Source organism: Dryobates pubescens, chromosome 38 (assembly GCF_014839835.1).
Source record: "Dryobates pubescens isolate bDryPub1 chromosome 38, bDryPub1.pri, whole genome shotgun sequence".
Taxonomy (NCBI): domain Eukaryota; kingdom Metazoa; phylum Chordata; class Aves; order Piciformes; family Picidae; genus Dryobates; species Dryobates pubescens.
In genome coordinates this window covers 4,261,072-4,284,945 of record NC_071649.1, presented here as the reverse complement: position 1 = coordinate 4,284,945, position 23,874 = coordinate 4,261,072, and the positions used below count along the sequence as shown (strand labels likewise).

Here is a 23,874-nt window from a genome sequence, read left to right as displayed (position 1 = left end):
CCGTAGCACTGAACATGAAGGAAGAGATTACTAATGATCTCTTCTCTCAGCTGTACTGGCGGCTTCAAACTGACAAATAGAAGACAGTTTGTTGTAGAAAACACTGCTTGTACTGTCACACTGAAGGTCACAAAGGCTGGGAACACGAACTCAGCCCAAATTTTTGCAGCTGGATATTAGTGGTGTGGGGTTTATTTTTTGTGGACAGCAGATTTGCAAAGTGTTGCACGGTCAGCTCCTCCAGTGAAAGAAAGGGAAAAGTGCTTTGCACAGAGGAATCCTTCCAGGGGAGGAAATTGATCATGTTGTATTGTGCAATGGTTGAACTAATTTTGCCATCAGTCCCACACTCGAATTGAGGAATAAAACAAATATTGGCTAACTGCCCATTCGCTGAGCATGGAAAAGACCCAGTGGAAACCCAGCTCATGCACTTCAATACTACGTAACGATTTATAGAAGTGGACTGAGTTATGATTGCACAAGGTACCTCCATTTTGGCAAGTGTTAGCTTTTAGGCAGCAAATAGGCAACTTTAGTGTTCTTTCAATGTAAACATATGAAAATGACATGAAGCAAGCCACGTGGTGGGGGTCATGCATACCTACCAGAATGGTTCCTACCATGCTTCTGCTCTGCAAAACATGATGCCAGTCCCTACTGAGAGCCCCTCTACAATTTCAAATCAAATATGTTTCTTTTGTTAGGAAAACACTCCTTGATTTTTTTGGAGGTCACCTGCAGGACAGTTTTGTCCATATAACTTTAAAATCAAATTCTCTGTGAATTTAATGCACTTAAAGTCTGATTCCTCTAGGTCAGTAATCAGGCAACTTGAGATAAGTGACCTTATCTAGCAAAGAGAGCTAAGCTGGCTGGGAGAATCAAGCCATCAATTAGGAAATGGTTGTATGTACTCACACATTGTTCCACTAGGTCTAACAAGGCCTAAGTGAATTGAACAGTTATGCCTCCATTCAAAACGTGACTTAGCAACCTTAGTCTTTCCAATAATCAATCACTCACTCAGGTACCTTGATGAGTTAAGCCTTGCAGCACTGAGTAGACAGATACCAACCTGGCTTTTAAAATTTGCGCCTCTCATCTCCAATTGTATTTTCAGACACAATTAGACATACCCCAAACCAAGCAAACCGATCAAAAAACCCAAGCAAACAAACTCCACCAAACAAACAGCCAAAACCAACCAACCAACCACAAAACCACTCCACCTGCTGTTGTCATCACACAATTCTGGCCTCTGAGAATCAGGCCACGTTCCCTTCTATCACAGTATCACAGTATCACAGTATAACTAAGGTTGGAAGAGACCCCAAGGATCATCAAGTCCAACCTGTTCCAACAGACCTCACGACTAGATCATGGCACCAAGTGCCACGTCCAATCTCCCCTTGAACACCTCCAGGGACTGTGACTCCACCACCTCCCTGGGCAGCCCATTCCAATGACGAATGACTCGCTCAGTGAAGAACTTTTTCCTCACCTCGAGTCTAAACCTCCCCTGGCACAGCTTGAGACTGTGTCCCCTTGTTCTGGTGCTGGTTGCCTGGGAGAAGAGACCAACCCCCACCTGGCTACAACCTCTCTTCAGATAGTTGTAGAGAGCAATAAGGTCTCCCCTGGGCCTTCTCTTCTGCAGGCTAAGCAACCCCAGCTCCCTCAGCTGCTCCTCACAGGGCTGTGCTCCAGACCCCTCACCAGGTTTGTTGCCCTTCTCTGGACACGTTCCATCAACTCAACATGTTTCCTAAGCTGAGAGGCCCAGAACTGGACACAGTTTAAGACTTGCTCATTACTCATCTCAGCATACATTGTAATCTGATGCTTACAGCAGCGTAGTGCATGATTTTGTACCTTGTATTTAACAAAACTGCAATTTTATTTCTCCTCCTATGGAGGTCTCTTATGAAACAAGAAGAAACATACTGAGTTTGGATATGGCAGATAATCTGTAATAATCCTCTATATTTCATGCACATCTGCTTGAAGCATGCATGCCTCTTGGGAAATTACTCTTGCATGGCCATGAACTCACAACCACAACATAAAAATCAATCACACATACCATTGCTATGGATTGTGTAGATGCCATGTACTAACAGTAAGGTAAAAATGTAGTTGGGAAAGAGGGATTTTAGCAGTATTCACAACAGTCCCTTCTCTGATGGAGAGTGGAGGTTGCCTAATGGTGCCTCCTTTTGTTCCTTGACAAGCCCTGAGCTAAAGAGACTCTTCACAGTGCACTCTTACCCAGCCCAGAACGGCAACCTGCTTCATGGTGTATCTTCTCTCAAGTGAGAAATCAAGCAGCCTCAGACTCTGCACTATGTTCAACCTCAGTTTAATTCCCACTGTACAATTCATCCAACTGAAAACAATTGACAATGCCTCCTCTGTACCTACCCCCCAAAAAAGGCCAAGCTGATAGCTGTTTTGCTGTGCCATGACTCAGATCTTGCATTTGTCATGTGCACACACAAGGAGGAGATTTAATATGTAGCACAATAAGATATGAAGTAGACTTCCTAGAAACCTTCCACTTACTCTTGCACCAGTTAGATTGTTTCTAGTGCACTATGTAATCAATAGTAATTGGTGTATTTTGCACTTCTCCTAATTCTTCTGTTCTAAGAAGGGAATAGCAAGAAAGCTGGTGTGGATAGTATTTATTTCACAATACGCCATTATGTAATATGTACTATTAAATATGTCATGGATGTTAGGAAGAATTTCTTCCCCAGGAGGGTGGTGAGACACTGGAAGAGGTTGCCCAGGGAGGTAGTGGAAGCCTCATCCCTGGAGGTTTTTAAGGCCAGGCTGGATGTGGCTGTGAGCAACCTGATCTAGTGTGAGGTGTCCCTGCCCATGGCTGGGGGGGGTGGGACTGGATGATCCTTGAGGTCCCTTCTAGCCCTGACAATTCTATGATTCCTATAATCACAGGATCAGAGGATGTTAGGAGTTGGAAGAGACCGTAGGAGATCATTAAGTCCAACCCCCTGCCAGAGCAGGACCATAGAATCAACACAGGTCCCACAGGAATGCATCCAGACAGTGCTTGAAAGTCTCCAGAGAAGGAGACTCCACAACCTCTCTGTTCCAGTGCTTTGTGACCCTCACAGTAAAGTTCTTCCTCGTGTTGAGGTGTTTACATCCCTTGCCCCTTTGTCCTACCACAGGCACAAGTGAGCAGAGGCTGTCCCTGTCCCTTCCTTCCTGACCCCCAGCCCTCAGATATTGATAGACATTGATGAGATCCCCTCTCAGTTTTCTCCAGACTAAACAGCCCCAGGGCTGTCAGCCCCTCCTCATCAGGCAGTGCTCCAGTCCCTTCATCATCCTCATAGCCCTCCATTGGACTCTCTCAAGTAGATCCCTGTCCCTCCTGAAATGGGGAGCCCAAAATGGATATATTCAAGCCATACTAACAGTACCTAATTGTATGTAGTGCAAATATGCAGGCATAATAAAGACATACATCACAAACACTTAAGATTTACATATGCATTATACATTTTGTTTAAAGGAGTATCCACTGATACTTGTACTTACTTTCTAAAACTTTATAAATTCTGAATTTGTAAATTTCTCCTCTAATATTATTTCTAATTTTGTAATCATTGAAAACTTTTCAGCCAACCCAAATTAAGACATATGGAGTTAACAGCTGAGTTTATATGACACAGTGTGAACCACCACCAGCAGGTGGGACAGAGATGTTTTGTCATTACCTTATCTGTCAGTTGATTGTAAGTTTTGCAGCCTTAGTCAATAAATTCACTGAACTGAGTCAGAATGGTCTTATGACATTTATGCATAGTATTATGAACTTGCATATAAATATATTCAACTCAGAAGAAGATCATCAACAGTGTGTTAGCTGAGGCACTGTGAAAGCTTGACTCATAACCTAATAGAACTGTAACAAACCTTCCCCTAATTAGAAAGCTAAAAATTTCATCACTTTTCTTACTCAAGATAAATCTTTAACATCCTGTGCTAATTTTTTTTCATGGGTCAGCTTTAGCACTTGTGTTTCTGTAACTGGGTGAGAGGGGGGAAAAATCAGTAGTTGGGAAGCCAAGTTCGAGGATTTTTGTTCTTAGTCTTTCCCTTCTGTAGTTTGGGAAGCTGCAAATTATAGAGCTGGCTCTGATGAGGAATAAAATATAAATGACATGGTCATGGTTACCAAAGGGAAGAAAACTTCCCTGAAAAGTCATGAAAGGGAGCACAGGTGGGCTGTGGGAAGTCTGTTGACTGGGAACTATAGAGACTAATTTTGGCTGGATGTGACCCAAAGAAAGCAGCTGGTAAGTGTGACATGAAGACGTTCCAACAGCAATACTGCCACTGGAAATGTCAAAAGGAGGTCTTACCAAAGCAGAACCAATATCCTTTAGATTCTTAAAAATAAACACCAAAATGCAGCCTTTTGTGCTTAAAATTGTGCATAAGACTATTGAAATAGCAAGGCCTCTGTTCATTAAATAAATATGTCCCATTCATGAAGATTTTCATACTGTAGCTGAGAATGAAAGATTTTATATAGCCATTTTACTACAATGTCACTATGTACAAGCCCTTTAAGGAGAGGCTGAGGGAGCTGGGATTGTTTAGCCTGGAGAAGAGGAGGCTCAGGGGTGACCTCATTGCTGTATACAACTACCTGAAGGGTGGTTGTAGACAGGAAGGGGTTGGTCTCTTCTTTCAAGCAACCAGCACCAGAACAAGAGGACATAGTCTCAAGCTGCACCAGGGGAAGTTTAGGCTCGAGGTGAGGAGAAAGTTCTTCACTGAGAGAGTCATTCACCCTTGGAATGGGCTGTCCAGGGAGGTGGTGGAGTCACCGTCCCTGGAGGTGTTCAAGAGGGGATAGGATGTGGCACTTGGTGCCATGGTTTAGTCATGAGGTCTGTGGTGACAGGTTGGACTTGATGATCTTTGAGGTCTCTTCCAACCTTGGTGATTCTGTGATTCTGTAATTTGGTCATTCTTAGTGCACATAGAGGAGAGCTGTGTTACTTCCTGGCCTGGACTACTTGGGTACTCAAAGACACATGAACTAATACTAGAAAGTTGGTTTTACCCAATTTTATCTTATCTGCTGCAGTTTAATCTATAGCTTTCATAACAGATGTTATTGATTAGCTCCCAAAGGGGGGAAAATGCCTAATGCTGTTGATTTACAAAGCTCAGTTCTCAGACAAAAGGCTTTCAAATAGGATGAAACATTACAGAGATTCTTTAAAAGGGCAAAACATGTGAAGTTCTTTTAAAATCAGGTTCATCGGAACTAACTGGGAAGGTAAAATCCTCATATTAGTCTCTTGATTGCATTTGCTATGAGTTAGCATATTTCCCTCTGCCTTCATTTTGCCAGGCTAAGCAAACTGATCACCTTTAGTAATTTCTGATCAGAAAGGTGCTTTCACCTGTCCTGAACTCACCCCTTCTGAGCTCAGATACCCAGATCCGCATTGCACTATTTCAGGTGGCGTCTCACCCGCTCAAGTCCTTGAGTGTTGCCTTCTCTCTCCTCAAAGAGCTGCTGGTATCATTTAGGAGGATCATACTTTGCATTTCTTTTTCTCACAGTCCTTATGTGAGCTAGTTTATTCTATGAGAGGCTCCCTGTCGCCCTGTGTTCTGTGACTGAACCCAGCATTCCCTCCTGCTCTGCCTTCTCCAGCTCAGCTGCCTGCTTAATGTTGTTGTACAGATGAAGATCAGAAGGCTCTGTGTTCAAATCACATCAGGGTCACCATTTGTTGTTGTATAGATGTTCTAATTACCTCAAGCAAGCTTTCAGGACCAGATGTAAGCAGGTGAAGACCTCTATTACATTATACAACAAAGTTGTATAGTCTATCAGAAGGCACATGTGTCACATCTCAGTTGGTCATTTTTTACTGGCATGCACATAATTAAGGCATACAATAGGTCAAAATAACAAAACAATATTTTAACACATCCAACCAAATTCTGCCCAGTTTCTCTCCTTCAGCTACAAAGTGTTTACATCACCCTTGGAGTCAAAGACAAAACACAGCTTTCTCTAATTCAAGCAAAGGCAAATCTTCCCCACAGTCTTCCAAAGCTATCCAAAAACAAACTCTTCCCACAGCTTAAGGCAGGAACTGTTACCAGTCTTTGAGTATTACTGCTACACTGCACCTCCTTTCTGTTACTCTCTTTCTGATGTCAGTCTTACCTTCCTGTTCAATATTGTGACTTTTAACAACTTCCAGCATTACCTAATTTCACTAGCACACCCTTATCTTTTTTTGCAAAGTTTGATGAAGCTTTGCTAAAGCCCTCAATGCTTGTTAAAAAGTCACAGTTAAAAACACAATTTCAAAGTGTAAGTCCCAGCTAAGGAAATGGCTTCTCTGAAGACTCTGGTGTTACAGTTTGGCAGATGATGTTTGTCCTAGAAAATACACCAAAAATTTATCTTCTTTCATATAATGCTTCTCCTGAAAAAGTACATTTTATAAGAAGTACTTCAGTTATCGGGCTGTTTTATGAGAGCCATGGCTGTCATACCTTGGCCATACCATCTTTCCCAGCTGTGCCAAGGAAAGATTTGCATCCCCCCCAAAGCTGAAGGTAAGCAGCTCATGTCCACATTTCTCAGTGACATCATTCCTTGGAGTGAACTGGCTGTGTCCATACATTACACTTAAGTCTCCTGACTGAGCTTCCTGTAGCAATTCCTGTTCCTGAAACCTAAGTACTTTGTTTTTTCTGGGGCTAGGAGGCCTTTCAAAGTGCAAGACCTCCTCAGACATTTTCATAAGCAATTTCAGCATTTGGAGTTGCACCACAGCTTGTCAGGCATGTCTGAATTTTTCTGCTGAAGAGAACTTATTGACCTAACTCACACATATATCTGGAAGCAAATTCATACAAATTATTATCAGGCAGCAGAGCACAACCTTGAAATAAAACACAGAACTCGCCAAGCTGACCTAACATACAGGACTGCTTCTCTGCAAAGAAGCAAATAGCCTGTGCAGCTTGTACACCTGGAGAGACTTCACGGGGCCCACAAGCCTGAGGGTTGCACACACAGATGCTTTCATGGTAATGGTTAGCCACTGAGCTTGCTTTCATTCCTGGGATATTGGTGTTTTTCTTTCCTAAGAAATGTGCTGTTATTTCCCTGCTGCCAGGTCCCCCATACTCTGCAGAAAAAGTAGGTAGACTTGTGAAATGTCATTTCTCATTCATATTATTACATTTCCCACTGGTGTCATCTGCAATGAGGGCCCTGCTTTGTTAGAAGCATTCAAAAGGAGTCAGAGTAAAACTCAAGAAGCTAACAAAAGGAAGGAAAAATAGAGATGAAGTAATTTCCCTAGCAGCAAACATCTGGTCTGTGGTCAGCCAAGAAAAGAACCCCAGTCTTCTGACTCCCACAGCAAGACTTACTGTAGCTGACTCTGCTTGCTTGCTCCAGAGCTATCCCCTCCGAAATAAATCCTGCAGGAACCAGCCTGGGGCAATCTAATGCAAAGGAACAGGTTGACAACCCTGAAGAAGGTCTATCATATAACAGAAAGTTGATGCAGAGCTTCAAAGGTCTTACAGAAGGGTTTCTAATATTCTGTGCACAGGGATGACCATAAGAAAATCTGTGTCATGTCCACTTTCCAAATTTAAAAATCACCAGAAATGAACATATGACCCTACAGGACATGGTGTCCAGATTTGCAGGACTCAACACAAAGTTTTCCAGTCCAACATCTGAACTAAAAAGGTAGCAGTGAGAGCCCTTCAGAGAATGCTACCAGCTTCTGTCATTGCTTGCTGGTTCAAGCACTCACCTATCTGATGTGCAAATAAGCTATAAGAGGGTGTGCAATAGGGCTTAGCTGACAAACAAGACCTGCCTAGTGGCATTTCATTTCCTGAAATGGAAATGTGTGTGCGATGCTTTCTGAGCTACATGTCAGGTAAATGGCTGCCTGGGCAAACAGCCCTGAACTCTGAATTCAATCAGTCTGAACAACTGGAAGTGGAAGACAAAACCATCCCATTATGCCTGTGAGAGAGGTTCTGTCCCAGGCTGCTCAAACCACAAAACCACCCAGTTTATTGTCTCTCTGGGTTTGCTGGCAGGGATTTATTTGTTTAAGCAATTTCCATCCTACAGTTGAATTGAATCATATTAAGTCAGGCTGAGAGAATTTGGGTTCTTCAGCCTGGAGAAGAGAAGGCTCCAGGAAGATCTTATTGTGGCCTTTCAGTACTTAAAGGGGGCCTATGAAAAAATAGCAACAGTCTTTTTAGCAGGGCCTGTTGTGCTAGGACAAGGGATGAAGAGTTTAAACTTAAAAGAGGGTGTATTTTTACTAGGTACAAGGAAGAAATTGTTTTGTACCGAGGGTGGTTAAATACTGGCAGATTTCTCAGAGAGGTGATAGAAACCTCATCCCTGGAAACATTTAAGACCAGGGTGGACAGGACTGTGAACAACTTGGTCTAGTTGAAGACATCCTTGCTTACTTCAGCAGTGGTTGGACTAGGTGATCCTTAAAAGTTCTTTCCAACACAAACCATTCTATGGTTCTGTATTTGTCAAGGTGCTTGTGCTAGCCCAGTTTGGAGAGACTGAAGTGGGTTAGGGAGTGAGTGCAAGATGAGCATCTCTACCAGCAGACCGGTGTCTTCTTCCACCAGCATCACTCTGCAGAACAATGGGGTTTAACACCTAGTTGCTGGCCCACTCAGGTAACTTCTGAGGTAAAATAGACAAGAGACGAGCACCTCTACCAGCACAGCTGAGGAGGCAACAGTCACTGTAGTGGCTCAGTTATAAGTAGGCTGGTGTGAGCTGGGTGGCCACAACCTCACTGGATCCAGCAGAGGAAATCCCATTATATTCTGCCCCTGTACACTGCACTGGTTAGGCCACACCTTGAGTACTGTGTCCAGTTCTGGGACCCTCAGTTTAGGAAGGATGTTGACTTGCTGGAACGTGTCCAGAGAAGGGCAACCAAGTTGGTGAGGGGCTTGGAACACAAGCTCTATGAGGAGAGACTGAGGGAGCTGGGGTTGCTTAGCCTGGAGAAGAGGAGACTCAGGGGTGACCTTATTGCTCTCTACAACTACCTGAAGGGAGGTTGTAGACAGGCAGAGGTTGGTCTCCTCTCCCAGGCAGCCAGCACCAGAACAAGAGGACACAGTCTCAGGCTGCGCCAGGGGAGGTTTAGGCTGGAGGTTAGGAGGAAGTTTTACACAGAGTGATTGCCCATTGGAATGGGCTGCCCGAGGAGGTGGTGGAGTCACCAACACTGGAGGTGTTCAGGAGGAGACTTGATAGGGTGCTTGGTGCCATGGTTTAGTTGCATGGTTTAGTTGATTAGGTGGTGTTGGATGATAGGTTGGACACGATGATCTTGAAGGTCTCTTCCAACCTGGTCTATTCTATTCTATTCTATTCTAAACTTTTACATACTCACACATGGATCAATGTTTACGTATGAGACATCAAAACTTTCACAATCACCCAAACTGAGATAGTTCTTCAGACTGACTTCTCTTTGCCCAGTGAGCAGGCACTGTAAATGTGCTCATGCTGATGCAGTGATGTGCCTCTGTTGGCTGTAAAAGCAATAAGGACACAGCAGCCAACAGTAATGGGTATACTAACCAGAAGTGGGATTGTAATTATTCAGTAAGAGCATAAAATAGCCAAATCACTGATTTTGCAAAACGTGGAAAATTGATCTAAAGGTGGAAAAGTTTTTGTATCTCTGCTAGAGGTTCTGCTCAGTTTTAAGTCTGTGTGGTGAAAAGAGGACTGAAGCGTGTCAGGAAATCTGCAACACTATAATGACTTCGGTCACATCATTTATTTGTGTTTACTTCTACTGCCAATGCCTAATCCATTTTTCCTCAGGGGAAAGATTTAAGATACTTTCCAGGCACCAAATAAATAAACCAAAGTGCATTCTTCCTGAAATTAGGAACTTCTTTTATCATGCTCACTCTTATTAATCTCCTTTCTGATATAGACAGTCCAAGAGGATATGAGAGAACACTGGACTAAAGCTCTGTGACCTGCACTGGACACCAGTCATTTGCGGAGAGTAATCCAAGGTTTTAGATCCAACCTATAAAGTTCTGAGTGGTTTAGAATCTGGCAAATACATTCAAAGATTTGGAGGTTCATAAACATAAATAACACAAGGTGTGCCCAGTGAGGAGTCCTTTCTTTTAAAGATAATTTTCCCCACTTCTGGAATGCTGTGAAGCCTGTTTACCTCACTCTGTGTTAAATCAGCTGAGTGTGGATTGAAGATTGTCTGTTTACCAACTGTCTTTTATCCTTGCTGTTACATTTCCATTTACCAAGTGAACACTTGGAGTATTGAATGGGTAACTGTAGATGTATTTTTTTGAATTATGTAACTAATGTAGTAAAATATTTGGAGTCCCTTCCTGATAGCTTTTCCATTCCTGTAATAATTCTTGAGTCTTTTCTGAGCCTCTTTCAGGACCTTTCTTAACATGTGGTAGCAATAATACATAATAGTATTGCAACGGAAGCTGTTTCACTGACCTCTTTGTGTAGACACATGTATTTTTTTCTGATTCTCCATCCCATTCCATAAGCACTCTAGGAAGTTCTTGGCTTGTTTGTTTTTACTACAGCTGCAGTTTGACAGAGATTCTTGTGTGCTGTCTACAGTGATATCTGCATATCTTTCTGGAGCTGACAGAGAACCCACGTAGAGCCCTTTAAGTAGAAAGCATTTCCTCCAGCATGTATTATCACTGAACTCTATTTGTCAGCATTTTGTCTGTTCATCTAAATCCCTCTGACAATCTTTCTATTCTTTTTGAGCTTGTCCAATTTCAATAATTTTGTCTCATTTGTACACTTTGTGCTCAGCTGCTCATTTCCTTCTTCAGAGTGGCAGCGAGTAACAGTGAAAACATTTTAATCCTTTTAGGCATTATACTTTGCCTGGTTTTCCCCCAGAGTCAATAACATCTAGTTCAGTACCAAGTGACACACATTCTGGTGCTTGCTCAGCCATGGGTAAAATAGTCCCAGAGAAGAGAGCATCAGTTTCCAGCTGTGAGAGCTATTCTCTCTGGTGGAGCTCTCCAGTTGAGGTCAGATGTGGTGACTGCACAGCAATGGTATGCTGATGCGACCCCACAATGTCCCTTCTGTTAAACAGTTCAGAGACTTCCATACTAAGGAGAGCTTTACTGGAGGAATCGAAGAAGGGATGAAAAATCTTCCTTTCCTTCCTAACAGTATGATGATGACTACATCGATCATCAAATTCTATCACTCTATCCAAGTTTGATATTGAAGGTATTTAGGGATAGGTCCATGACTGGTCTATTAGTAGCTGCACCAATTAACTGAGGGTCTGTCAGGACTAGCTAGTGGTATTGCTTAGATTGAAAAAAAAGGATGGTTTCTTCTCCTCTCCATCATCCATAACACGAATACTGCATAAAAGAACCTGTACAACAATTTTGACAAGCATTTCTTAGAGGTGGGCGGTTTTCCTGGCTTCTCAGCCTGCCTGACACCTCAGCAAGTGGCTTAGGGGAAAAAACAAACAAACAAACAAACAAACCAAACCACAAACCAACAAAATTAGGATCACTGTCTTATCACCTGAGAGATTTCTGGATTATTTAACTGGAATTAGTTGCTTTTGCTTGAAGTTGTTTCAATATAACCTTTCATTAATTGCACCAATTTTACTGCCCTCTGGAAACTTTATCACCAAAGATGCACAAACCTCCATGCTTACTTGATTGATAGCTGTCACAAAATTCAATGGTATACTGATGTTTGGGAACTTGGAAACAGTGTCTAGATAACCCAAACCTTTATCACCACTGAACATTGACAGTACATTAGGTATTACCTCCTAACTCATGAGAACTTTGTAAAGCACCTCAGGGAACGAATATCGATATTATTCTAAGGCTGTGGCTGGTAAGCTGCCGAAAGGAGAGATCCAAGAGAGAAGGGGCTTCAGATTTACACACTCTCCTTCTGGGCAATTCTTGTAGGGTCCCAGCTTCAGTGACACAAGACATTCACATCCATCTTCAGCTCCTCCCTTTTGTTTGCCCTCTGTTTTTTAAACCTCTGTGATTTGGCCTCTGTCAGACAAGAAGCCTCTCTCCCTGTCCCCAAGGGATGCTGTAAAGACTTAGATTCTGGAAGAGAGTGGGCAGTTGTGACCAAGGTTCTTGGCCCAGTGCAGTGCCATGTAACTGAATCTTTTGTGACAGCTGAAGGCAGTGCCTTTAAGAAAAGGACAGCTACAGAATTCTCTAGCTGAAATGTTTAAGTGTAAAAAGGAGAACAAAGATAATTCTAAACCAGTTTCATTGGTAGATCAGTAGAATGTATCTTTAAGAACTTAGAGTCTGTTTTCAGTCTGTTCAGCCTTTTTTTTCTGTTGCTGGCCAGCCTGCATGCACCTGACCTTGGACTGAAACTTATGAGATAAGAAAACTAACTTTCTTAACAACTGCTTTGAACTAATGATTTTTCCCTTAATACCCATTTCTCTTTTAATCCTTTTTTCCATCCAATTAGCCTTGGACAAGAAAGGGGGGAAGAGAGGCGTTTTGGGGGAACCCAGGGGGATTCTCCTCAGGAGGGTTTTTCTGTGTTACATTCTTTCCTGTATATTTTGGTATATACTCTAAATACTGTATATTTTGTATATATTCATTGCATTTCATTCTGCTTGTAAAATACAGCTTTTCATTCACTTCTCTGGCTGTGTTTAGCTGTGCTTTATGTGGTGGGAGGATTAAACCTTCACACTACCACATCTTTCATAGAATCAACCAGGTTGGAAAAGACCTCAAAGATCATCAAGTCCAACCTATCACCCAACACCTCATGACTAACTAAACCATGGCTCCAAGTGCCACATCCAATCCTTTTTGAACACCTCCAGGAATGGTGACTCCACCACCTCCCTGGGCAACACATTCCAGTGGCCAACTACTCTTTCTGGGAAGAACTTTCTCCTCACTTCCAGACTAAACTTCCCCTGACACAGCTTGAGACTGTGTCCTCTTGTTCTGGTGCTGGTTGCCTGGGAGAAGAGACCAACCCTCACCTGGCTACAACCTCCCTTCAGGGAGTTGTAGACAGCAAGAAGGTCTCCCCTGAGCCTCCTCTTCTCCAGGCTAAACAACCCCAGCTCCCTCAGCTGCTCCTCACAGGGCTGTGCTCCAGACCCCTCCTCAGCCTCGCTGCCCTTCTCTGGACACATTCAAGAGTCTCAAAATGTCCTTCCCAAATTGAGGAGCCCAGAACTGGACACAGGACTCCAGGTGTGGCCTAACCAGTGCTGAGCACAGGGCAGAATGACTTCCCTGCTCCTGCTGGCCACATTATTCCTGATGCAGGCCAGGATGCCATTGGCTTTCATTCAGCTTAAAGTTCTTTCAGCTCCAGGGCTTAACTTCTGCTATGCCTGTATTTTATTCTTATGACCATGCTGCAAATCCTATATTAACCTGGAGAGGTCTTCCAGAATCACAGAATGTGAGGAGCTGGAAGGGACCTCAAGAGGTCATCCAGTCCAACCCCCCTGCCAGAGCAGGATCACCTACACCAGATCACACAGGAAACCCCCCTGGGCAGCCTGTCCCTGCTTCTAGTTAATTGATACAAGCCTCTTAGATGTATAATCTTGCCTCATATTCTTCTTTCCTGACCTTCACTGGGAGAAACATCTGCTGAAATTGATATGTGCACTTGGGCTCTACATTTTTCTGCCCCCTCTAGTAGGTCTGAGTGCTGGCCAGGTTCCTGTTTTACTTAAACCAACAGAGTCATCTATAACCAGGAACTCTCTTAATGAGTGAAGGTGGACAGCCATTCAGAAAGGACTTCAGTACCTAGAAGGAAGCCCAATAGTCAGGTTGGGCTCCATGAGCACATGGAACAGACATCTTGTCCACATTGTGCTTCAGGAATGGTTCTTTGTACAAGTGAGATGAACTGGATGATCACTCTCTTGGACTAAACCAAAGGACACAAGGTGCTGCACAAGGTCTGACACTGTGCTGTGTTCATCCCAATGCTGACCACCAAGAAGGCTGAGTTTGCCTCATCTCATGCAGTCCCCAGGTTCTCCCATGTGCTCTGAAGGTAGCTGCAACTTTGTGAGCTAGAGCAGGGGAAAGCTGGATGATCCCAGACATGAATTCAGGCTGTTTGCCAGTCACTGTCAGTGTCCTTGTTGCAGTAGAAGGATGGGTTTGATGAACATAACAAAATCTGTGGAAAGAACTGAAAACCCACCAGATTTTCTGCTCCAGGTCATGACCTGCATGAACCTCTCCTTTCTGTGTTTTTCACTTGGTAGCTACTTTCACACTCTCGGTCTCAGGCAGTGCTGCCTGATAGGAGATGACGTGCTGCTGCCTTCAGCTGCTGTGCGAGCCTGTGCTAAGTCTGAGTTTTCCTGAGTTTGGGAAGCCTTCATCAGCCACAGCAGAGCAGCAAGTGGCAGGGCCATGCAGCTTCTGGCATAGAGCTAGCACCTATGTCAACATATGCCCTCAAAATCTTAAATTTCAGTGAGAGTCACTGGGACTTCTGGAGAACTCCTGAAGGCAGACTTTAGCTTCCCGACGCTGTGCTCAACAGACAGAAGCAGTTTCCACCGCAGGATGCTTTTACATTCCCCAGCAGGGGAAACAATGCTGCCTGATGAGACTGTGGCAGGCTGGGACATCTCTCAACACTATCTGTAATGCAAGACAAAGCTCACCCTAGGGCCTTGCTGAGTCACTTGAGAGCTACCTTGAACAATTCAGCCAGAGTGTTGACACTAGCTCCTGGTAAGCTTTCTCAACAAACTACCATGTGTGCTCTCATAGCTAAGTACATGTAAGTCACAGCTACATGAACACAATGATCTTGGAGGCCTGTTCCAATCTAAATGAGTCCATAATTCTGTTCAGACAAGCGTGAATACCTGGGACACACACGTGGCTTCTACATAAGGCTCAGGGGTTTTGGATTAAAGAATGACAGAGTCAGAGGGAGCATCAACACTAACTCAAACATGGTGCCCTCAGCCTGCAAGCTCCTCTAGGGCTCAGCATCCCACTACAAGCCAGGGGGAAAGGAACCACAATTACATAATTCAGAAGGAAAGAGGAAGGGCAAATTGCTTCAGATCTGTGAAATATGTGATCTAAGACTGATGAGTTCCTGCAATATGAGCTGCACAAAATCAATGTCACGGGGAGAGTGGCACACTTAGCTTTGTGCCAGAGGCATATACCTGGCTATGTGCTATATGCCATGAGGAAAACCTGCTCAACTGCTGTCGTTCACAGCTCTCAGGAGGGATTATGCTGTTGTCCTTACCCGGTAAAGCCACCAGCGAGCCATCCTGTGGTGCAGCCTGCGAAAGAACAGTCCAGAACAGCCCTTTTCAGTTCTTCTGCAGTTGCTAAGTGAGCGCTCAGGTCAACACAAGCTTTCTCAGCTTCGGCTAAATCCAGACTCTGAGAGTTGTTCTTGGACTCTAGTGCAAAAACTTTCCCTGCAGCACCAAGAAAGGACATGTCACTCACCACAGTATTGTAGTCAACACATGCTCAACAAAAAAAAATACTGCAAATTATCACCAAATAAAGTCATCTTCTTCTTAATTCATTTTGATGAGCAACCTACTTCTTAGAATGAGTAATCTTATCAACATTGTAAGTACCTTTGTCTTTGCTTTTCTTTCAGCTTTGCTCATCAACAGAAAAGCAAGCATGGTTAAACCCTGCTCATTCCTAGTCCATATGAGAAGTTTGTCTAGCTTCTACAGGTCTGTGCTTTAGTTTTGGAGAGAGAAAGCACAACACTCTCACATGCACACATATCGCCAAAGTCAGAACATCTCCTGTGGGCTACAACACTGGAATCCATTACTCAGCATTTTACAGCTGCATTTATCACAACTACAACCAAGTACAAATCTAAAAGACAGTATTGCAACCCATTTTTCTGTGTCAGAAATAGATTTATACTTGCTCTCTAAAATAAGAATGATGCAATTCTACAGCAACTTGTGCCCAAACGCTGCTGCAAAGCCACTGTGCTTCTATACCTTTCCGGAAAGACAGGGAGAATATTTTTCTTAATGGGTGGCTTTTTGGAATGAGCATGAGGGCATATCTGGTGCAACAATTTCTGTGTTACTTGTATTTTCAGTTCAGTTTGTTTTACTTTAATTTATCTAATAGTGTGAAAGCTGTAAGGCTGAAAGTTAGAGGGTTTGGCAACTGGGAACAGGGCAGTTGAGGTTTTGGCAATGAAGCTTGAGAAGTTACTGGCTCGTGGAATAAACACATCAGCTGGATATTTCCAGAGAAATAAACAAACAATGATACAGTTTATAATATTGACATTTAAGTTGCCATAAGGATCTTCTTTCTGAAAATAACATCCTTTCTAAGTTTCAAAGGGACAGATTGAGGTTGCTTGCAGGTGCAGGAAGACAACTTTTACACATTGTTTATTCAGTAAATGCCTGGGAACTCCTATTTTGTCTTATTTCAAAAGCAGATTAGTGGTAGTGCTTATATGAAGATATAAATGCCAGCACATCCTGAGTGTTCACTATGCAGCTGGCTTCACACTCATAGGATATATTGCCTAGTATCAGGAATCTTCAGACTGGTTCAGCCTGATTCTGTACCAAGTGCAACCCTGACTGCATATTATTTCAACAAATTGATACACCTGAACCTAATCTTAAATACAGGGAACCAAAACAGGGCAAATCTGTACCTGGCAGCTGTCTGTTCTCACCTGTGTTGAACTTGCTGGAAGTATCCCTGTCCTTACAGCAAAAAATACAAAGTTTCTTTCAAGCAAATATGTCATTTGTATTTACATTAGCTAGCAAGTGCAGGTGGGTCCTGAGGAAGATCTCTACAAGGGTGGGAATTCTACATGCACACAGTAAGAAGTTGTCCAGACTTAGGCAGATAGTAATTTAATTAAGCAACAACGAGAAGGGATGGGAATTCAGAGTACCGAGTGATATGCTGCTCAGGCCATTAACAATGGTGAACCAAGAAATGCTACCCAGGAGGACAGATCAGAGTCCTAACCACTAGACTACATTGTCTCTAGATACTGTGATCAATACCATGAACTGCAATTATAACAGGGGAGTTTACACAGAGACTCTACCTTTTCAAAATGTCCCAAATAAAGCACAAGACCAACATGGGCTACTGCTTCCAAAGCCATGAATAGACATAGTGAAGTAAGCATGGTGATAATATAATATGGTGGGTTGAAATTACCCCCCCAGATAATTTGGAGAACCTTTGTCCCCATTCTACATCTCACCATTTGACTGTCAGAATTGAGGCACAGCATCAAAGACACAGGGAACATCTGCATAGTATCTGTTAGTTTGATATGGTTGTAATTCTAATTTCCAGCTAGTAGTGTTTCAGTTACAAGACATTAAAATCATTAAGGATCAAGTTCCATCTAGAGACAGTTAGAAGAAATCAGGTTCATTGTTTAGCCTTTCTACTAGCAAGTAACCAGGCCATCTTTAGAGGAGTTTGGCTAGCCAAGACTGAGGCTGTAACAGCTTTCTTCAGCTCCTGTTACGTGTTTGCTAAGATGCATGAACTTTTTAATAGAAATTGTGAAGACACTGATTCAAAACAGTCTTACCCTCCAAAAATGTATCTAGGATGTACAAATTATGTAGAAAAATAGCTTTTAGGGTGAGATAGGAAGGACTTACTGTTTGGGAACATTACAGTGAACTGTTTAGAGGCAATTAGAGGAAATTCTGGTTAGCCAGTAATGGATACAGAAGGCCAGAGAACCAGCCCTTCTAGTTTAGCTAAAAATCCATGCAAAGCAGTCTTTACCAGAAGGCTTAATGAATATATTTAGTATGTTTAGAATGAAAAACAGCCTTGTCACACTAAGTTTCTCCAGGTTGCCCTTTGAAACCATTGAAAACATTTCAAGTTCAATGGTAAGAAATAAATGATAATACACAACTCTTTCTACTGTTAACAGTTGGATTTACAGTTCTGAAGAAAAATTCACACTTGAAACCAAAGAAAGTCTGTCTTTAATAACTGGCTTACATTGTGTTGCTAGCCTCTACTGTTATTTGATCACAATTATCACAGAATATTGATTATATTTTGATATATTTATAAAATAATCACTTTATTGTTTGGCATGAAAAAATTCTAAACAAACTGTGACCGTCTGAGGCTGTGCCTTTAGGAAAGGGACAGTGTTAGAACACTCTGGCTGAATGTTTTTGTATCAAAATGAAAACAGGATATTGTAAACAAATTTCATTGGTAGATTGGTAGAATGCAGCTTTAAGTTTTAGGGCAGTTGGAATTTTTCGGGAGTTCCAGCCTGTTCTGCCTTTCCAGCCTGTCTGCTTCTCAGCAAACTAGCCGGAGCTGACCTTGAGATAAGCAAAACTAATTCCTGCATGTGCTTTTGAAGCCTAATAACATCTCTTTTCCTTAATAACTGCCTTTCTTTCTCTCTCTAACCCCTTTTTGGGATAAAAGGGAGGTGGGGGGGGGAGAGAGGGGGTTACAGGGAGGGAAACCCTTCTCTTCTCGAGGAGGGAATTTTGTTGTGTTATTTTTCTTTGCTGTCTATTTCTGTATGTATTTTGTAAATACTGTATATACTGTGTTATATATAACCTGCTTTTCATATATGCTTGTAAATATAGCTTTGCTTCTCCAACTGGGTTAGCTGTGGTTTCTTTCTCTGTGGGGGAGGGAGAGCTAGGCCCTCTCTCTACCTACCACACAAGCAATGGCTGAACACAGGCTTTACTGAGAGAAGCTTTATATATATATATACATATATATATCTATCTATATATATATCTCCATAGAAGCATAGATGTCAGGGCTTCTAGGATTCATTTTTACCACCTTGTTTAATTCCTACATAACTGGACTGTAAATTTCCCCCCAGTAATTCCACCATCGAGTCCAAAAATTTATGGCTGAACCAGACCATGTCTTTTCAAAAGGCATCCCGTCATGATTCAATGACTCCAAGTAATGGAGACTTTACAGCACACTTTACAGTAAGCTGTGCCAATGGTTCATTACTCTCACTCCACCTTATTTCCAGTTTCGAATTTTGCTAAACTCAGCTTCTAACAACTGGACCACGTTATGCTTTCAAGACTAAAGAGCCATCTGCCATGAGGTGTATGGAAACAGAGAAGGGGGCTCTTGAAAAATAAAATCAGTGCAAAAACAGGTTCTTCATACTCTTAGGAATCTCAGTGGAATTAGCAGAATTCTCTTGGTTGCTAAGAAGACAGAACTTGGCTAACTTATTCCAACAGGGTAACATACAACAAGTTCTTCTGAGGCATATAGGCATGGTTCAAAGCCCACTGAAATGAATTCAAAGTTCCCTGTGTCTTCAGCAGGATTTGCATCACGCTTGAAGAAGAAACATAAAGCTGCATAGCCAAATATACTTTGAAAAAGAAATCTCTCTCACAAGTAATATAAAATGAAAGCAATTTAAAAGGCATGTCCAGTGCGCTGATGTCATGATGTGATACTTACTAGTTCAAAGCAGCTCCAACAAAATAAATGTGGTGAAAGATGTGCGAATGTGAAGTCCAATTTATTTTAACTGAAATATTAAAAACTTTGAATTGAGATGGAAGAGAGCAGGGGAAGAGGAGGTCATTTCTGTACTTGAAGAGCAATTTAATTTCCATTTCTATGGCTGTGTCTAACAATGGCCTTCATTGTAATAGTAAGGGTGGAGGATTCAGTAAAACTGTACAATTACAGTCAGAGATTTTTGTAATTACCAGTTCTGCTTGGCGTTCATGAATGGAGAGTTTATTTCTGTGAGAAACCAAAGTGAATGATACCTTGTTTAATTTAAATTGTTTAAAATACTACATCATCAGAAAAACAGCAAAATCAGGAGGTTGCCTTTGAGCTCAATCTGAGCTTAAATTTTAATTTCACTACACTCTTTAGGGTCAAGTAGCTGCAATTGTTTACGCATTTCTTTTTGCAGTGTGCAAGAATATGTGCTGGTGGGCAACTGGGAGCCTGGAAACAAAACACCTGCTATAAAAATGCACATGTCTAGAGAGAGCAGAAGAGAAAAAAATATCTTTTTACCTTTTCTAAAAAAGTAAGCCAGAGGAAAGCCCAGAGTAATTTTTCCCCCCTCTTGTACATCAGACACACCTGGTTCTAGGTCAGATGCATGATTGGTCTCAATGTGCTTAAAGGCTTTTTCCAACCAAAATTATTCTATGATTTTATGATCTCAGATCCCTACTTAACTGTGCCTAGCTTTCTAGAGTCACGATTCTTCCACTTGCAGTCTTTGCAGTCACTATGCATGGTCACTACTAGATGACAGGCTTGATGCAACCCAGACCCCAGATTTAGCCAACAACCAACCCCACTCTGGCGCAATTAATGCAGTTTTCGCAATTAGCATCTTTCTTTCAACTCAGGTGTACCCTAGCAAGGGAGAAGAAGCACCACCGTTCTCTCCTGACATGCTCTGTATCACTGCAAGTGCTCTGCAGAGAGAGAATGTATGGTGGTATTAGCAGCTGCGAAAGGAGGGGGTGTGTGTAAAAACCAAAAAAGCAGAGTCAGCTCCTATGCATGAAGCCACGTCCTTATTCTCCTGTTCCAGAGCAAATGCAAAGACACTTTAAACAAGTCTGGATGAGCACTGGTGTAACGCAGACTCCTCACGACAGCCTGCGTGGTCCTGCAGTAGCTGCCCGAACAGCAGTAGCACGGCACGGTCCGTCGGAGCAGCAACAAGCCCTAAAGAAGCCTTCTGCCTGCCTTACCCCAGCCTCACCCCAGCCTCACCAGCTGTGAGCAAGAAGATTTCAACAGTCACAAACCTGTAAAGCGAAACAAACCTATCTTTTATTTCAGCCTTTACCTACGCCTTCCTGGAAACTAAGGACAGCACAACAATATGCGCTGTGGTAAGGACTTGTCAGAAGAGATCAACTAAGCTTCGAGGCTTTACACCTTCATCAGACCTCAACGCTCTCCTCTCTGTCCTTAGCTGCGTGTGAGACAATAAAAGGGAAGTCTTACTCAGGGCAACGCAGTGTAGCCAGTTTCGGAGGCTTGCCCGACAGGGGCCAGCCTGAGTCTTACTGGGTTTTGACAAGGTGAATTCCAAACCCCTGCAGCGGTTTCAAGGCAGGCAGTTACTCTGAGTTTAAAATAACAAATGCATGGATATGTGTTTTCACCCAGAATGGTCCTTTGGCACTTCAGTGACATTTGCATGTACCAGAGAGCAGCACAAATGAAAAGGTGGTTTCTCCTGAATGGATCAGGCCAGAAACTATAACAATAAAGAGTACGAATCCTGTTTTGTACTCTCAGATTGTCCTAAATACATAAGCCTACGTCTGGCGGTGAATTTTAAAGTTCACCTTAAGTGTTTTCTTCTGTATCAGCATAGAGTACTCAGATGGTTTACAGGGCAGTGTTGCAGTTGTTTGCCTGAACACTGTTAGGAGGACAGGTTGAGGAGCACGTTAATAGGGGACTTGCACATTCGTCATGATGATATTTAGACGTTAAATAAAAATGGAAACTAAAGTATTACAGTCATGTTCTACAACTGCAATGTACTTCAGATATTCCACCCTTTGATTCTTGTAATTGCTTTACCGTGTGTGAAGGAAGGACAAACTATTAAATAACAATTAAAACCTGTCATGAACTCTGCCTTAAAATGGTCTCCAACATTTTTTCTCCTTTCTCTTTTAGAGGGCATCCGTTTAGGATCCAAGAAGATACCACTAGTTCTATAGAAATAATACAGATTGAGAGGTGCTCTTGAAAAGATAAAGGAAGCCTTCAGATGAAAGTTTCTTAGCAAGGGAAATTAACTATTCCTGTCCTGTCCCCTTTTCTTAAGTTCTGTGGAGAACCCCTTTTCATGGGTATGGGGTTTTTTTTCCCCCTTGTTTCAGAGGAATTTTGCTAGGGAAGGAGTATTTCCCGACACCAGAATCACAGTTTTGCCTACTACAGCACAGTGCGTTGCCTGATATATTTCTTTTCCTTTGTTCTTAATGAAAGGTAGTTTTCTTCACATTTACAAGACACAGTTCTGTTGTATAAATGGTATTTCACCAAAAGTGGCAGAAACATATAGGCAAGATTAATTTTCTCCCTTTCCTTTGCTGAAAGAATTAGTTTAAAAAGGAAAATACTCTGAGAACAAAAAGAAGAGGGTTTTATTGCCCTATAATGTTTAAGCTCTGTTCTCTGCAATACTGCTGTAAACATTGGTGGTAAAAGATTAGAGTACTGAAATAAAAGTGAAAAAAAGAAAAAATCTTGACAACAGGCATAAATCTGTTGCAGCTGTGAAAGTGAAAAAATGTGACCACTCAGTGTTTCTCACCCAGGAAAAGAAATGGCTGTTTCAAAAGCACACTATGTTTTCCCTAAGGCAAGTTGTTCATCATTACTACACCCCGGCTTTTTCAATGAAAGGGCAATAGGCTACTGGGAACTTTCAAGAGATGCAGGTGTTTAGGATGATAATCAGAGAGTTGAAAGTCCCATTCCAGAGTAACTGGTAGCTGGTGCTCCAGTCAAACTCATGTCACGATTCCATCCATTAGTAGTGGAGTGCAGCTGGAGCTCGCCTGCAGAAAGGTGAGCAGTCATCCTCAGCGTGTGAGGTAGTGGACAGAAGTCATTAAAGCTTTCGGCTGCTTCTCTTCCATTCCTCAAGTACCTGCCTGTATAAACTGATGCTGAGAGGCATTTCAGGGGGGCAAATAGGGAATCCTTGGGAGAAAAGGTACTTTTAATTATAAGGAGAGGTCTCCTGAAGGATAGCTCAGTCTCCTTAACTGTGTTCTGGTTTTGGTTTATTATTCTTACTTCCTCTGGAAAAGTTCACTCTCTTGGAGTTTTGTTGTAATAAAATAATCTTCGCCTTCTGATCTATTATTTCCTTTCTCTCCTTAACCCCAGGACATTTGTAGTCTCAAAAACCTCTGAATCTGACGTTCCTTAACCCAAACTGGGTTGTGTATTTAAGTTTCTTATTACCAAAAAAAAAAAAAGTTTGCTGGTGGTTTGGTTTTGTTTTTGGTTTGGTTTTTTTGTTTGGTTTTTTTTTTTGCCAATAACCCATTTCAACATACAGCTCTCATTACAGCTGTAGCAACCCAGCCCAAACTGAATGGGAAACTCACCATCAGCCTGAACAGAGATGATCTGAAGGATGAAGAAGACACATCCCATGCCCTGGAGAAAGGTGAGAGAAAATCTCTGAGAGCCTGAAGCCATCTCCCTGTCTGCAAAGCCCTCAGCCACAGGAGATTAGCTGCCGAGGCTTTTTCTCTCTTCTCTTGCACTTTTCGCAGCGGGGTCTGCAGTGATGGTTTCAAGGAGCACTTTCCCTCGGCAGGATTCTGCGTCTTGGGCTTGCACTGAAGGCGGGAGGGGTGGAAAAAGAAAGAGGGGGGGGAGGGAGGGAGAGAGGAATCCTTCGCTTGGCTACCGTGAAGGGGAGGGGAAGAGGGGGAGAGGGGGAGGGGGGAGATGTCCAGTCAGCTGAGGTTGGGGAGAGGCTTTCCCCAGCCCAGTTTTAGGGCAGTGTACGCAGACAGATGGTGTGAAAAGTCACATTACCCTGTCAGTAATCACCCAAGGGATCACGGTGGAAGAAATGTAAAAGCCGGGAGGGAGAGAAAAGAGGGAGAAAGGACAAGAGACAAGAAGAGATCCCTGGCTGAGAGGAGAAGGGCAGCT

General features: G+C 42.6%; 1 protein-coding gene across 1 annotated transcript in view; it reads right to left on the bottom strand.

The window, feature by feature from the left end:
• Nucleotides 1–23,550, bottom strand: part of SUSD5 (sushi domain containing 5) — a 44,636-nt gene extending 21,086 nt beyond the window's left edge. The window contains exons 1-2 of the mRNA XM_009907954.2: nt 23,316–23,550; nt 15,419–15,596 (exon numbers count right to left, since the gene is read on the bottom strand). Coding sequence (XP_009906256.2) covers nt 15,419–15,596; nt 23,316–23,409 — 272 coding nt within the window. The 5' untranslated portion in view covers nt 23,410–23,550. The remainder of the gene's footprint in view (nt 1–15,418; nt 15,597–23,315) is intronic.
• Between the last annotated feature and the right edge of the window lie 324 nt (nt 23,551–23,874).